Raw genomic sequence first — 17,921 nt, forward strand, 5'->3', positions numbered from 1 at the left:
TGATAGTTTAAATTAAGTAAATATATCTCTATAGTTTCTTGTAATCTTACTAATAATACATAGAGAGAAAGGACCACGTACAATTTATATGAAAAAAACGTTTTCGGTTAATTTGGTTGAATTCGTGATACATTATAGTTCTTGTGTCCCTGATCAAAAATATCAAGTAACAGAAACTTTTTATGTACAGTCTTTGAATTATACGGATATACCAGAAATATCCTTTAATATTTCGAAAAATATTGTGACTGCTTATGGTGACCACAAATTACGGCAGCGCGATATCTACGAAACATTAGCGCGACTCGCAACATGGCGGCTCACGCGCTCGCGCGTATTACGGAAGGCACCGCTAGTCAGTGCAAGGCGCTCGGGCCAACTTGGAAGTGGAAAGCAGTCCGGTGGACATATAGTGCGTCCGCGCATAGTTGCTAGCGGCATCGCTAGGCGGCGCAAGGCGCCCGGGCCAACTTGGAAGTGGGAAGCTGTCCGGCCTGAATATAAGTCAGACCCCCTGCAGGAAAATTTGTTGACGCCAGACTTCTCACTTTTTAGCGCAAGTCGGTAAAAAGCTTGATATATACAGTAGCCCAACTCCCTGTCGGCACTTTTGATGTTAGTGTTGGCCAAAACAGAGTGCGTATGCGCAAAATAAGTAAGTTAATCGGTAACACCATCTGAACTTTTCTCACGCTCGCGCTCGTTTTTCGTTTTCTCTCTAACTCAATGATATATGTATATGTAGCAATAAATAATAATCCAAAGTAATGTATTTTAATAAAAAATATATATACAGATAAATTATTAATAATATATTTAAAAAAGAAAAAAATAAAATAACAAAAAGATAAATATAATTATACTAATATAAAATATATATTACATAAATAATTATGCAAAATATATTACATGAAATATTGTAATAGAGAGAGCAAAAAAAGAAAATAAAATATTATTCAAAAAATGTGAAATGTATTATAAAGACAGTATCAAGAAAACATGTATATATATATATAATGTTATAATTACAAATATAATTATATTAAATATCTGTAATCGCTTTGTATCAGAAACTCTGATAAATTGCGCGATTGTACAATAAATAACATATAATGTCATCTATTCCGCCAAATAAGATAGGCAGTAGGCATTTAATTGGATATTTAAATAGTGTGCGAGAGAACGAAAGAGTAGAAAAAAAGAGTAAGTGAGAGAGAAATTTAGATGGCGTTACTGGCCAACTTACTTATTTCGCGCATGCGCACTTCATTTTGGCCAACACAAAATCGGGAGAGTTGCGCTACTGTATATTCTGTGCTAAAAGCAACTAACGTTGGATAAACGACACAGCGCCAGTCGCCGCAAAACCTGTCAAGACGCCACGGGTCAGAAGCATCGCCACACTGCCTACGGTCGCCAAGATCACCCTCCGGCGAAGGACTCAGACCAGTCCAATCCAGTTCCCTGGTCTTAAGAGGACGGCCGACGCCACAACTCAGACGAAGAGACGCGGGAGCAAACGGAACTCCATGTGCAACAATAATATGCGTGCAATCGCAACCTACGCTATTAATGTATAGTACGAATAAATATATTGTATATGTGAAAACTGACTCGTTCATTCATCTATCTACAATTAGGATAAATTGGGTAGCATCCTACGGATTAAAACCATTCAAGCGAATCCCAAAGCGATAGATCTCCTATCCCTTATCTACCCACAAATATGCATTTTAGAAAAAAATGTTCCATATAAATGTTATAAAATTTTATGTGACGCATTACATAGCAATATTATTATGATCTTGAATAGCGCTGTTAAGGTTAAACATAATTTACATAAAAATTACTTTGAATTTTTTTAATGCAAATCTCGATTTTTAATTGCAAATTTTTATAGCTTATCTAAAGATCTTTTCAAAATACTATAATAAAATTTCTTTCCATTAAGTATTTTTCAAGTTATCAGGCTTGAAAGGTACAGTATTGCCAGCATTAGTATTACTCGAAAGTGCTTTTTACATGACCTTAACAATGCTATTTAAAGTCATACTAACATTGCGACTTAATATGCCACTTAAAACTCTATAACTTTTATTTGAAACATTTTTTCAAATCTCGAAAATATAGCATTTTTTAGAAAAATGTTTAATTGTGTAGAAACTTTATGGAAAAGAATTTTGTTATAGTGTTTTGAAAAGCTCTTAAGGTAAGCTACGAGAATATGCAATCATAAACTGGAGTTTCCGTTAAAAAAATATCAAGGTGATCTTTATGTGATCTAGACAACGCTATTTAAAGTTATAATAATATCGCTATATAATGGGTCACATAAAACCCTACAACCTTTTTTATATGGAACATTTTATTCTAAAATACGTTTCGAAATGTTAAGGAATTCCGATATTTTTTGTATACCTGTATAATTCAGAAATTGGATATAGAAAGTTTCTGTAACTTGATATTTTTGATCAGGGACATAAAAATTATAATATATCACAAATTTAAGCAAATTGACCGAAAACGTTTTTTTCATATGAATCGTACATGGTCCTTTACTTACTGGCTAAACTTAGCGTTAACGACAAGTTTTAAGCATCTTTTTTTAAGTATGAGTATACATTTGCACTGATGAAAGATTATATTTGTGTAAATATAATATTGTGTAAATGTAATATGATAGAACTGAACTTTCTTTCTTAACCATCAGTGTGGCGAAAATGAGAATCGATTTACTGCCTTTTTCTTCCGCTTCCTCGATTTACCCCCATGTGGTTGCGTTCTTTTTATTTTTCCCGACGGGACAGTGTGCAACGTGTGTTGTATAAGCGCATATAAACATATTGCAAGCAAGAAGTCGAGGGGATCGCAAACAGGGAAGTTTGCTACTAGAGAAATAATTAATGCCACCCACCTATTCAGCTCCTCTTCTCTCTCTCCCCTAGTCTTCGTTAAGTGCGCGCATTTATTCGTGTACGAGCATCTGCGGTTCTCGCCAAAGTCGAGTTCTAAACTGTTACAATTTCGGCGAGCTTAATCCTCCACGTTGTAACGATTACTCGAAAATATGTAATACAACGGGTTTGCAATATTAACTAGTCGGAAAGCTTGCGCCTGCGTAAAATGAGGTACTCGAAATATATATGATACAATAAAATTAGATGAATTTAAAACATACTCAAATGACAATATTGTGCCTCCAAAATTTGTGTTAAATGAAAAGTAAATTAAAATTTCTCTCAAATAATAATATATTTTTTTCTTTTTCTATTTGCATTATTTACACTCTTTGCTTTAAGATAAACACTTTAAAAAGTAATCTCGCTTTTAATTTCAAAGAGATTTAATATTGATCCTTCAATGCTTTAATTAATTTAGCATCTAAAATCGAACACACACACATGGTCGCTATAATCAAATATTAGAAAATAATTTTTTGTACTGGCTATTAAGACCTAGACTCTGAGCAGATTCAATGACTGCGGTAAAAGTCTTTATTCTTCTATCATTTTCTATGAGAAGAAGGGTCAAAGATCTAACATTGAGGGCAAGAAAGTATCATCCCTCGGATGTTACGCTTATTATACAAAGGGTCTGGAGATGTTTAACGAAAGGATCGAGCGTTACGTGATGTATTGCCTTTCAAAATTGGCTTAATCTGTGCGACCCTTCGTCTTTTTATCAGCCGAGTGAAAAAGCCCGAGGAGAATCATGTGATAAGATTATCAGCGTTATAAAGCATCTAAATTGCTCATAATTGCTATTATCTCGTACGATCGAGTACTGTTAATTAAAACTCTACACGTCAATTCTTTATATTAGAGTTACTTTTGATATATATAAGGTGTTTTCTAATAAGTGGGAGGTATTGCAGTGGTGGATTCAGGATATAAAAATAAGAAAAAAAGTTTATATGAATACATGTCTGATATGACCTTGTTTCCGAGTTACAGCCTCTTTTATTCTTTAACAGAGTTAAGATAGCATACTTAATTATTGGTTTGCTGTTTATTTGGAAGATTTGAAGGATTTGAGGTTTTGTTAATTTATAAACATAAACATGTGTTATTTATATTGTAAGTGATACGGTTCGCATCTTGTATTCAGTGAAAGTAAAGTATTCGCATCATTAGCGTTATTAATGCAATAATCTACGTTTAAAGTAAAAATTATGGGTTGGTCAATAATGTCAAACAATGAAATGGCAGACATACGTCTCATGTATGGATTTTCCGATGAGTATGCTATCTTAACTCTGTTAAAAAAATTAAACAGGCTGTAACTCGGAAACAAAGTCATATCGAACGTATGTTTATATAAATCTTTTTTTTTTATTTTTGTATCCTGAATCCACCACTGCAATACTTCCCACTTATTAGGAAACACCATGTAATTTTAAACAATGATAAAGGGGAAGCGGGGGAGGAATAAAAATGACATAATACTGGATAAAATAAAAATTACAATAAGTAATAAATATCTAAAATATATATATACCTAATTTAAAAGAAAGGGATTAATCGACAATAAATGATGACTTTTTAATTATTGTAATTCAATCGTGAAGCACAATCACGCATATAAAGAATATTAGAAATAATTTTATAAAATTTCTCTTACAACTTATATATATATATATATATATATATATATATATATATATATATATATCTTCTTTTGCCATGTTGCTTTTTACAATTAGTTTTTAAAATGTGAGTGTTATTTACTTATCTACTGCCTAAATGCTATAGTTTTACATTGTTAAACCTAGAACGAATGCACTGAACATAGCTCATGCAATTTAATCTGATAAACAAAGCGTACATATAAAGTTTCCAAAATACCAGTCCGTTTTTACGCTGTCGAAAAGGGTCGTTGATTATTTGCAACCGATCAATGTGTACTACTTAAAGCGGCACCATTCGTTGACCTCGATTTCAAAGCGACGTATCGCTAAATCGAGAAAGACGCGAGAAATAGAAAACAGCTATCTGTGTTACTAGAATTAAAACAACTGGTTGATTTTCTCTCCTGGCTTATTTCGGCTTATACCGGCTAAATATTGCATTGTGAAGAGCAGCTTAATATAGAAGTGGCACTTGCGCTTTAATACGGCCTTGCTGCACGACGTCGAAATTCGGTCGTGCTTCGGATGCTTGCATCGGGTGACCCGCCAACCACGACCTAGGTATCGTCATCTTGGTAGACCGCCGGAAATCAGGGTAAATTGTCCCGGTAATTTTGTCAAATATCACACGTCTTAACTGGCATACTTTTGACTGCTGTCGGTGTATTTTCAACTCACCTCACGTTTTAAGTAAAGTTAGAGACAAGGAGCTCGTCTTTCTTTCTCTTTTTCTGACAATTGTTTCAAAAACTTGATTCTATAGCAAGAGCATCCTTTATTTTTGCACAATAACCTTTACGTTCTTATAATATAAAAAAATCACTTAAATTTGTTGATTATATTATCTCTAAATTCGTTATACAATATTTAAACAATTTGAGAGATCTAATAAATAAACGTTAAAAATGTTTTTTTCAGAGATTTGGTTTATAGTTTATATCATGGCAACTACAATATTTTTGAAAAAAATTGCTTTGCTATAACAATATACCAAATAGACCAAAATAATAAAAAATGTAATTTTTCTACCGAATATCTAAACATTGAGAAAAATGTTTACGTTATGTTTTATTTATTTTAACGATGTAAGTAATTTACGGATAATTGAATAAAAGATATTTATATTTCGAAATAGAAAGAGAAACGAATAATGGCTTATACTTACCCTCTTTCCTAACAAAATTTCGAAACAACAGTAAAAGTTTTAATTATCGTTTACTTACGGCCCGTCTGTGCAATTATATCCAGTTATGTATCCTATAATTCCGACCACGATAATTTTTTAATTCCGGAACTTTTAATTTCCTTTCTACTATTACGACTTTATATAATTATCTTGTTTCGTCATTCTGTATCAAATTCGCTATATGACCGAATTTTCATCACTAAACTCTGATAGCTTTAATGCAGAAACATGAGCTTGCTATTTATTGCATTTTGCGGAACGTGCTTAATCCTAGCTGGATAACAAAATTTATATAGTTGATTTGCAGTAACATCGCCGCAATGTTCTGTGCTGTGTGGGAACACATGCAAACGCGTAACATGCAATCGTAACATTTTTACGCTTCTCTAAATTGTTTCATGAGTTGGGAACAATTTTATTTAATATGTCAACCATATAAGATATGATAAATTTGATTTGTTTTTATCAACAATATGTTTACCGTGTTTTTTTTCTTCATCTCTTAAATGAAAATTGTATTTTTCTTAATAATACTAAATGCGTGCAAGGAAAACAAAATTCTATTTTTTTGCAGATTTTCGACCAAGTATGTCCTAATCGATATCGTTGCGCAGCTCATTCTTATTCGGCGAAACGGCTAGAAAAAGCTTTTATTCCGCTGGAGTTCGTGATGGCACTGTGCAATTAACCGATTCTCCTTCCCTCAAAGAGTGACTACGAGCCGCGATAAAAAGAACGACAAGAATCTCATAAAGGGATATGATCTTATAAATTTCCATCTACCACCGGTCGACCCGCGCACAAAAGGAAGGAAGAAAGAGAAAAAAAAGAGAGAAACCTCTTTTAAAGCTGACATGTGACATTGCATTTGATCATAAGTGATGCAGGTTTTGCGTTTTGTGCCTTCTGCCAGCACTGTGGAGGGAATACGTACACAAGCGTAAACCGTATACGTGTAATGCGCAGAACTCTTTGTGCATTACACGTATACGGTTTACGCTTGTTTACGTATCCCCTCCACACGCACTGGCAGCGGGCACGAAACGCAAAACTTGCATCTATGCGTAGGATCTGAATGCAATATGGCTTCCTATATAGCAGATGAACAAAACAGATTTAATAGAAATTTAACAAAAGAAGCACACATACATACAATTCTACAATCAAAAGTCAAAATATAGGATATATATATATATTCAATTACATCTCAATTGCAGAGTTCGCATTCTTTAATATTATCCTTTTCAATTGTATTTATTTCTTTCTCATCTGTCAATTTTTTCACTTTTTGCTTACACCTAGCTTAAATTTTATATGATGTTTATGTTGTTATATATTCAAACTAATCAATTAAAAATCTTTTCTAATTATCCACACGTACACAAACTCTTTGCCCAACTATTTATAATGCGTATTTGTATATTGACTTCAATTTACACTTTGAAAGAAGAATATACTGGAATTATATATTCGGAATTTAATTTATGAGCTGGGGGCACGCTTTTACCAAGGAAATTCCGTTTTCTAAAGAATAATAGCGACAAATGTGAAAGGACAGAGGCCAAAAATATCGAGGAACGCAAGTTACATATATACGTCACTACGACCACCTTTTCTTTCACCGGTATATTTAATTTTTTCTATCATGTCCTCATTCATATTTTAAAAAATCTAGCTTATTCAATGTTTAAAATTTTTAAATATAGAAATCTGAAGATTGATTTGTATTTGATTAATACTACAATTATATATATATATAAAATGTAAATAATGTAAATTGTGATTTAAGATATAATTTAGGATATCTTCACGCAAATTAAGATATAACTATATCGAGTAATTCTGAAACGGGTATCTCTGCATAAATTATAAATAAAGAAAAAATATAATTAATAATCGTTGTCAGGAAATGTTTTATATATAAAACGAAGGAAGACCCATTGTAAAGAGTAGCTATAACATATGACGCAATGATTTAGAAAAGAAATTCTTGAAAAGAGAGAAAGAGGGAGAGAGAGTGAGAGAGAGGGAGGGAGGGGAGAGAGAGGGGGAGAGAGGAAGGGAGAGAAGGAGGGAGGGAGAGGGAAAGAGAGACTTGTGCGCAATCTTATCCGTATCAAAACGCACTTGCTATCCAATCAAAATATAAGGTTTGAAGAAGAAATCAGATGCGTGATCGCACGCTACTTTTCAATCTTGATCTGCCGAGATATTTGCAGAAACATTCTGCCAACGGCTGTAATATTTTTATTTCTTCCGAAATAAACGTCCCTAATATTCGACAAAGTCGTACGTTTAACACAAAATTCTATTAAATCGATTCACATTTGAAAGGTCGATTGCTCGCGGTTAAAGTCGCTTCTTGTCGATACCATACGAATACGAGTTCGTATGATTGAACGCGGTTATAGAAGGAAGATCTGTCAATGCAAGATGAAAGAAGAACCATTCGTAGAGCAATCCCGCCTTTACAGTCACCGTTCGTTGTTAATAACAGATTCTTTGACGAATCTTCGAGCAATTCTTTCTCGACAAAAATTAAATAAAGGATCTAATTTTGGCATTATTGAGTATTGAAAAATAAAGGATTTTCTTCAACCAAGAAAATATCATAGTAACATGAATAGAAGAGACAAATCTCTTTTCCAATTAAATTCGAGTTAATTGACGTTGTTTGAGACGGATTCAGGATTGTGAAATCTTGTACTTGTTTTGTATAATATTCTAATATATTAATTTATAAAAATAATATATTAGAATTTGTAATATATATTTTTTTTCTTGCGTGTGTCAGCTGTAATAAATAGGGAAAACGCCTCGGACAATTGACCTTCTTTCTATAATTATATCCCGTATTCTGAAACGCAACGATGATTGCAAACTATTTCAAAGAGAGACTAAAAATGCAATTACGAATGTCCCGAAAACAACGCGGAGAAGAAGAGCTGATAAATGTAAAAAAATAAAGAAAATTTTTCAATGTCATTGTAATTCAATATTATTGCGTTATATCGTAACAAGATACAATTAACAAAAGAAGTACAATTAGCGAAGAACGTAAAAAGTTACGCCGATAAAATATTACCTTGTACATGCATTGTGAACTTTTACTCGCGTTTCCATTTCTTCGAAAACAATTGAACGACGAGCGTGTCGCGGTCACGAAATTATGCATCTCGGGGGAAGCGGAAACGCTTTTGGAACACTCGAGACTCGTTAAAAGTTGCACGGCTCGTTTGAAATCTATTTATCTTATTCGCCTCGGCGTTTGCATCGCTTTTATTATTTCTTTTTTTTCTTTGGAGGGAAGGGAGGATTTTTCCGCGTTGCGCATAAGAATGCGAAATGATAAGGCCAGCGCTGCGGGGCACGCGCTGCCGCGGTTGTCAGCGAAATTGCAAGTTTCAATTTACGAGAGGAAAACGGGAGGATATGGCGAGACGGTTGCATCAAAGTCATACACATCGGGAGGATATCGTTTGTTTTTAATGCAGCGTAGCCGCAGGGTCTTCAGGCAATCGTTTGCGTATAATCGGCTCGCAATCGACTTATGAATTTTTATTTATTGCGAGAAGCGATGCAGTAATTTTCCGCTCCGTTATTTCGAAAGTAGAAACGCAATACAGATATGTATGTTCCATCTATTCGCTCTCTTATTCTTGGAGAACTCTCTCGGATTTCTTTCAAGCGAGTCGAACTTGCAGCCAATTCTTTACAAAAGAGTCAAGACCGCGCATTCACGTTTTTCTGCTGAAGTGAATCTTGAAGAAATTCTACCAAAAAGGCTCGTAAAGTCATCATGATATAAATAGAACGCACAGTATAATGTCTCAATATGAATTCGCAGTCAATTGTAATAAGAATTCAATACTAATATTACGATACTTTTAAAATAAAATATATTTAAAAAGTTTCAGAAATCGCAAATTTATGCAGTTCAAATTAAAGTATCGTTAAGTAAATATATGTATATCACTCGCGCTTTTTCATAAATACAAAATCTGCACATAAACTTTGACTTTTTATATTTCTTTGTGCATATTTTCTTTATTTATTCTGTTTCCAATCAAACGGTTTACCGCGAAAATGGAACTCTATTGGTATTCTTCGTCGTTAGTTTGTAGAGGGTGCTCTTGTCGTAACTATCGCTGAAATTTCTCCTGTACATAGAAAACTTTTGCAGTATTATGCCGGAAACTTTCGATACGATGCATAAGAGTTTCGTGTATACTGCTTGAGTGCACCAATGTTTCGATGCTTTTCTCTTGGTGTGTGTTTACATACTGGAAATCATATTCATACCTCGCATTTAACGTCAAATTAATCGATCTTTTTGAGAAAATCTGTATCCGTAGAACCAAATTTTTCACATAAATATAGAAAGAGATTATTTTCAGAGGAACGCATGTAACATATAAAACACAGTCAATTTAATATATTATATGTTATATATTATATTATTATTGTATAAAAAATTATTCTGGTTGAAGAATGTTTTGAAAAAATTATTATCCTTTAGAAAAACAAATCATGAACACATCGGTTTTTGAAGAGATTTAAATTTCGAAAAAGTCTAGATATAGTTGAAGTTTTACATCTCATATATTAAAATCGCCCACAAAATTATCTCGCGAGTTAAAAATCAGATGCATTTAGCGTTAAATGTATCCGACGAAATCCGGAAAGCTATTAGCCGTTTTTGCGACGAGGGAAAATAGCAGTTATGGCCGAGACTACTTTATGAACGTAACCTCGAATATAGCTTCTTTAGCCTTTATAGCGCGGAATTAGGATGGTAATTTGTGTCCATGGTATCATGCTGTGCGTGGGAGGATAAATTCATTGCTTGCTCGACGATGCTCATTGCGCGAGTCGAACAATTTAACACAATTGGGACTATGTTTAAAAGTCTTATCGCGGCGTAAAAAAAGATTAAATAAAATAAAAAACTTTATTTCTCTTTGGTAAAAATGTCAGTAGCGAGACCGTATGTTTCACATTCTGTCTTCGTTTGCCTTCCCCTTTCGCAAAGAAAATCTAATTTAAGATTAAACTTGTTTTATGTTGTAAGTTAGAGAATTTGATGAATTAAAATGCGACAAGTATAAAGTTCAACTTCTTTATTATGCTCGCAAAAGATCTTTTTTTCTTTCTTCTTTTGCGAAATTGTAATTAGAGTGAAATAAAAAATTTGAAATAAAAACATTTGAAATAAAAAATTAAACGATTATAATAATGCCTAAATTAAATCTTATTAAAAGAATTCCATTTTCTTTAATCTACATTTTCAATTATTATCACTTTACTTTTCAATTAAAATTACAAATAACTTTTCAGAAGCAAGAAAAATTTTAATTATACCATTCGATATAAATAAATTGTAAACAAAAAATTATTTTAAAATCAATATGGATCCATACCAATTTCATATCGTTCAGCAAATAAAACAATATTTCTCGAAAATCTTATCACAAAATCGAGAAAGTTGAGTCAATACTGGCTGTAATATTTTTCAACCTTTGCCCCGAGCGTTGGCGAAATTATTAATAAACTTATCTCAATTATTCCGAGATAGTAATAACAAAACTTGCTTGAATATGAACGATCAATATCCATCTTGTGGCTTAAATCTGCGATAGTTTGAATTTTCTCTCGTCTAACCTATATAATACTTGAAATCAGTTGTTTAAATCGGCTTATGTCTGTGCTCATAATAATGTCTTAAGGTTCCAAAGCGAAGTTTTTCTTTGTCGATCACATAGTTCGCTAATGTTTGCGGTTTGTTCACGTCATTGGAAGTACGTAAATGTAAACATAAATTTTTTAAAGTAGAATATTAATAAAAAATTTATATACATATACATAACAAGTATATACATCTATATGAGAATATTTTGAATATACTCAAAGTTTATAAAAATAATCCTGATTTTAGCTTGGTTATTTTTTTAGGCTGTTTTAATCAATTCCACTGAATTTCAGATATCAATTAATTAGCAAAAATTAATTAAACCTCACAAAAAAAATTTTTATTCTAAAATAATTATTTATTGAAAGATTTTTGGCTAATCATGTTGGATATTCTACGTATTAATTTCAGACCTGACATAAACGCGATAAGGGCGTTGACATCAGCTCAACCAGGAGCGGCGAAAGGTGCCCCTTCAACGGTCGTTAGCAGGGTCACAGCTGAAGAACGCGAATTGCCTCGACAGGGTAGTCTGGTCGACGGAGAAGGCATCAAGATCGTTATTCATGACGTCGACAGTGATCTTGGTAAGACTTACTAATCAAAACTTTTCGTTCGAAAAAATGCGTTAATCTTTATATATATATATGTTTCATCATTATCTTTTTTAATTGAATAGCGTCTCTCAATATTTCTCTAAAGCCCGTTCTACAATAAGTCGTATGTCGCTAGTTGTATGTCGTGTGTCGTATGATGGATATTGTTGCGATTTACCATTCTACATTAAGTCGCATAGTGTATTATTGAAAAATAAGGTTAACAAGAAAGATGGATAATGTAACTATTGGAGTTTACCTCAATTTGTTATTAATTTGGTTGCGAACAAAATTAATAATAATTTCATCTAGGCTTGACATAATGTCATAAAGAATATTGAGAGTTATGCTATATTTGCTGGATAATAACCTATAACCTATACTATATATAAAATGCATTGGTGTCGCATGTCGTAAGCAGGAAAAGATGAAAGTTGACCATCTTTCATTCCGATACCGACACACGACTTGCGACAACTTCATGCGAAAGCCGACAACTCAATGCGCATGCGTCCGACATCCGATTGCGACGTACGACTTATTGTAGAACGGGCCTAAAAGACACGATAGTGTTTCGCGTCAAGTTCACGCGAAACAGCGAGGCACTCCGGGTATTTATACGCGAGTCGGCCAATTGCGAGTATCTTAGATTGTCGGACTTCAATAACGATTGAACCGACCGTATTTTGGATAGGCTTAATTGATAACTTGGGTTTGAATTATATAATAAAAGTGTCTTTATTTTTTTTCTTTATGTATTGTGAACGGAGATAATATGATGCAAAATTTAAATGTTAATTATTTAAAATTTTTATTATTAAGATACGTCTCCGTCATTGCCGCCCAAGTTCCCAATGCGCAAGTTATACGGTTGGAGCATTTGTCATAAAATTGCGTTAACGACGCTTCGTGATGTTAAGGTTATATATAAGAAAAAGCTAAGTCATGAGCTCCAATTATCCATAGCAATGCAAAGAATCGATGTATGAGCAGTCACTATTGAAAAGAGATGCTAAATAAGATAGACTGTTATTGGCTCACATATCGATTCTTTGCATTGCATTATGGGTAATTGGGGCTCATGACTTAACCTTCTTATGTATAACCTTACATGATGTTATTGCTCGCATCCGTACCTGTTTTCGACAATTATCAGTTAATAAAATAATAAGTTTGCAATGTAAAAGAGCATTATTTTATCATAAAAATAGTAGAAATGCTTATACTAAGAGTATCACGGAATAAAATGCAAAGAAGAATATCAAGAGACACGGTAGTTTTCATGCCAAGTCACGCCAAGCAAAGATCGCGAGTATCGCAGAATAATGCAATAAAATGATAAAGTAATTATTGTATAAGGTAAAATGATAAAAAATTATTAACGGTTATAGGTTATAAGGGTATTGCGGAATAGTGCAAGGAGAAGAAGTTATGTCTTCTAATTGATGTCATTTTGGATAAAATTAGGTTATATTATGATTATTGAGGACAAATTGATACAAATTTATTTTGTAAATTAATTTTATCTATTTTAGAATATGAATTGGATGGATCGGGAAATGAATATAATGAATCTGATATCTCCTCTGAGGGTAACATGATTTTAGCTGACGAATTGGTGCAATCAGGCTTTAATATTTTAACAGAATAAATATTTTTTCTCATTAAACTTTTAATATTTTATATGCATTGTATTGTTTTCCAAAATATATATTTCTTTTTAAGCATTAAGTTATTTTATATGATGTCTGTTTTTTTATGCAGTGGAACATTTTACATTAAAATTTGAAACAGTGAATATGAAATTGTATTTTTTTCGATGCATTGAAATATTTTATATTAAAATGTTTATTTTTTTACGCACTAGAGTATTTGGCATTAATATCTGTTATTTTTCTACGCACTGAAATATTTTGCATTAATTTCTACACACACTGGACTATCAGTGTCAATTGTTTTCTACGTATTATATTTTTACCCTATACACTCCAGTTTTGTAATGCATTAAATTAATATTTTACTTATAATAATATTTTAATAAGTATTGGAGAATTAATGCCTTTCCTTCTACGCATTATATTTATTTTTCATTTATTTTTATGTTTTTTATATTCGTATTATAATCATCCTGCTCTTCCATATCAGATATACTCTCGCGTCTTAAGACTCCTATTGCAAATCAGCTTTTTCATTGCTGTCTAATTTATCCTCATTTTGTTCTAATGTACTTTCAATCTTTTTATCTTTCATATTTTCTGCAGAGCTTTCGTTGATTAAAGAATTCGTTGTTTATAGAATATATAGATTTAAAATAAAAACATTTTTTTGTTAAAATACTTTTACAATATTATTGATTTGATTCATTTGCGTTCTACATAGGACGCTGGCTCCAATTGCCCCAATTTCCAATTTTATTTTATTATTTTTAAAATACTTTTTATAATACAAACTCAAGCTGTTGATTAAACTTGTTAGAAACTTGATCGTTTCATATATTATTAAAGTAAAAAAAGAATGATATAATTACTAAAAACTTATCTTTTTAAAAAAGGCACGCACCAGTTGTGAAAAACTGTTATACATATGAAGAAGCGAAGAATGCGTGAGCGGAGAATGCGTGCGTTCGTGTGTGCATGCGATTGGCATGTGCGTGTGCCCATAAGTCGAAGCGCATTTCTACGCCGAGCGATCAAGAGATAGTTAGGATCAACTAATTAAGACAAACAATTCTCAAGTGTCACGGGCATGGACATAAGAAATACCTGGACAGAGCGCAACCCTGCGGGGTTGAAGCATAGAGGCTAAGGGGAATGAAATGTCTATTGAAACGGATGATGGCTTTTAAGATGGCGGCGGCAGATAATTTCACGGAGTGTGATCTATTTGAACGTCTTGGAACGAAAGAAAGTTTCCTCATTCGAAAAAAAGGATGAATAAAATTTATATATTTGTATGTATTTGTATTTATATATTTGTATATATATATATATATATATATATATATATATATATTAATATTAAGTATAATATTAAGTATAAATATTAATATAAATAGTGTATTACAATATATATATATATATATATTGTATTACAATATATATATATATATATATTGTAATACACTATTTATATTAATATTTATACTTAATATTTGTATTCTAATTTGTTTAATTTTTATTATTATTTATACTGTATATTTAATATTAAATAATAAATGTGGAAAACAAGAAATTATAATTGAATGGAATTAAATATTTATTGCATATTCTCTTATATATGATTAATTAAAAATATAACAGAACATTTATTGCATATTCTCTTATATATGATTAATTAAAAATATAACAGAACATAAACTTTAACATAAACTTTAAGCATATTTACCTTTGAAATGTAATTTTTGAGTTATGAGACTTCCCATTGTAATTGCAACGGATAATTTAACGGAATATGATCGTTGCGATCATGTCTCGATTAACATCGAGTAATACCGCGACGTGAAAGTAGATGCAAAATCTCTGACCTCTAAGATGGCCGCAACGATAGACCTCTCACCCTTTCAAACTCAATCCCCGCGTCTAAAAAGGTACCTTACCCTCTGTCCAGGTATTTCTTATGTCCATGGTCACGGCATAGCTTTTTTTCGGCCGCTAGAAGTCAGTCTTTTGTCTCTCCGAGACGGCGACGGAGCAAATCGAAGCAGTTGAGTGACATTTTTATTATAATCGTTTTTATTATAATCATTTTGCTTTTCAAACATATATATATATACAGAGTGTTAGAAAAGTCTGGAAACGATCAAATATCTCGAAAACGAAACTTTTCTGAGAAAAATGTTTCCAACCAAAGTTGTAGGGTTTTAAAAGTTCTATTCAATGATCATATCCGTTTGACCTTGAGTGGAAGTGTCAAGGTGAGATGAAGGCCAACATGATTTTTTTAAATGGAATACCCCATATAAAATAATGTTACTTTAATTTAATTTGCACAAAATAGTATTATTTTAAATTTTAAATTATTGAAAATAATAACTAAAAATATTTTAACAAAAGAAGTTATACAAATATATCCTACAAAAATAATGATATAAAAAAATTGCGCCAACTGAAAATAAAAAATAATACAAATATTTTAACTGAAAACAATTGTATAAAAAAGTTGTTTTAATTTCTTAATAAATATAATGATATTAAAAAATTGCGCTAACTTTAAATAAAAATTTATGCTATATAAATAAAATTTATTGATTTCCAATAGAAAGATATTCCAAAAGAAAGAATATATCCAATAACACAAAATGCATAAAATAAAAAATTAATAGAAAATTTAAAACTGAGAAATGAATACAGAAAATTAAAAATTTATACAAAAATTAAAAATTTATACAAATAAAAAAAAAATATAAAATTTTAATTAATAAAACTTGGCGCTGTAAATATTAAAGTAAGTATTAAAATAGTGATTAAAGTAACTTTATTTTATAAAAACATATAACGGTCACAACTGGCGCATGTATTTGGCACCTTCTTTACCTTTTTTTTTAAAGTAAGTTTTTAGGGATACTCTTATACTCGAAAAGAAATGGAAATATTCGTAGTATTATTAATCTCACGAAAAAAGATATTCTTATTTAATCAAATGTAGCAAAATGTGATTTATTTTTTTTGTGCGTTTTGTAAAAATAGTTTTTTATTATTAGTTGATCATGTAATGAGTAAAGATAATATAGGACTCAATATTTAATTATTTATCTTTTCATGGATAATTTTGTACCTCATTTAGGATATATCGGGATTATACCCACAAATCGCAGGAATTTTTCGCCACGAGTACGCAAATGTTAGCATTACAGAAAAAAAAAATTGTACATGGAAAGAGAGTGCGTTTGATCGATCGAACTTCGAGCTTGCTGGGCAGTGATTCAATTTCACGGGTAACACTAGTTTCAGTTAATCCTGAGTTTTTTGTATCCGCCAGTAGTGAAATCTCATTAATTAAAAATCTGGAATTTAATTTCGTAGGTCATCATGGATCTCCATACTCGTGTCGTGCCCAAGGTGTCGTGTTCAAATACTATTTAATTTGCTACGGGAAAACGAAACGGGCTATCTCTTTGTCTAGTAAAGTGACATTTGGGTTAATTAGACTTGTGTGATACCTGATTCGAGCACAATCAAATATCGCCGTTAGTTTGCATATGACTTGCATACACGACCTGCTTTTTTTTATCAGATTCTTCTCTGCCACAGAAGATTGATATTATAATATATAATTGATATGGAGCCTCGGAAAAATCTTATACCATCTTATAAATAAAGAGATCATTATATTTTATTTTATTTCATTTTTCATTATTATCATTTTTTATTAATGTAATATATTCGTACAGCGAGATAAAGTATACTCGTATCTCTTATTTTTGTAATAATTATTTGCAAACATTTTTACATGCTTTCTTTGCTCCATTTCTAAATTTGTTATGACGTTCTCTTCGCACAATTTATGATTATTGATAAATATTTTGTGAATACTATGTATTTATATGTATTTACGTAGTTTAAATATTAACGAGGAAAAAAAGAGACAGCCTTGTATGTATACTATGCATTAAAATGCATATCGTATGTATCGCGAAAAACTCTTACTAGAAAATATTTATACCACGTTTTGCAATTTATTGCAAAACGAATATTTTCTTTTTTTTTTAAATGTGTAATTGAATGCATAAAGTTTGTTTTGAATTGAAAGCTGTTTCACTAATATAAAAATTCAAAATTTTTTTTATTTTTTAGTCATGTCATTAGTTAGTTCAAAATAATATTT

General features: G+C 31.5%; 1 protein-coding gene across 5 annotated transcripts in view; it reads left to right on the forward strand.

The window, feature by feature from the left end:
- The window catches only part of Fife (regulating synaptic membrane exocytosis protein fife), a 281,898-nt gene that overhangs the window by 123,640 nt on the left and 140,337 nt on the right, over positions 1 to 17,921 (forward strand). For all 5 annotated transcript variants that reach the window (XM_070304866.1, XM_070304868.1, XM_070304869.1 and 2 more), the window contains exon 10: positions 11,914 to 12,089. In XM_070304866.1, coding sequence (XP_070160967.1) covers positions 11,914 to 12,089 — 176 coding nt within the window. The remainder of the gene's footprint in view (positions 1 to 11,913; positions 12,090 to 17,921) is intronic.

Source organism: Polyergus mexicanus, unplaced genomic scaffold (assembly GCF_030449975.1).
Source record: "Polyergus mexicanus isolate NDT 795.1 unplaced genomic scaffold, iyPolMexi1.0 SCAF_12, whole genome shotgun sequence".
Classification (NCBI taxonomy): Eukaryota; Metazoa; Arthropoda; class Insecta; order Hymenoptera; family Formicidae; genus Polyergus; species Polyergus mexicanus.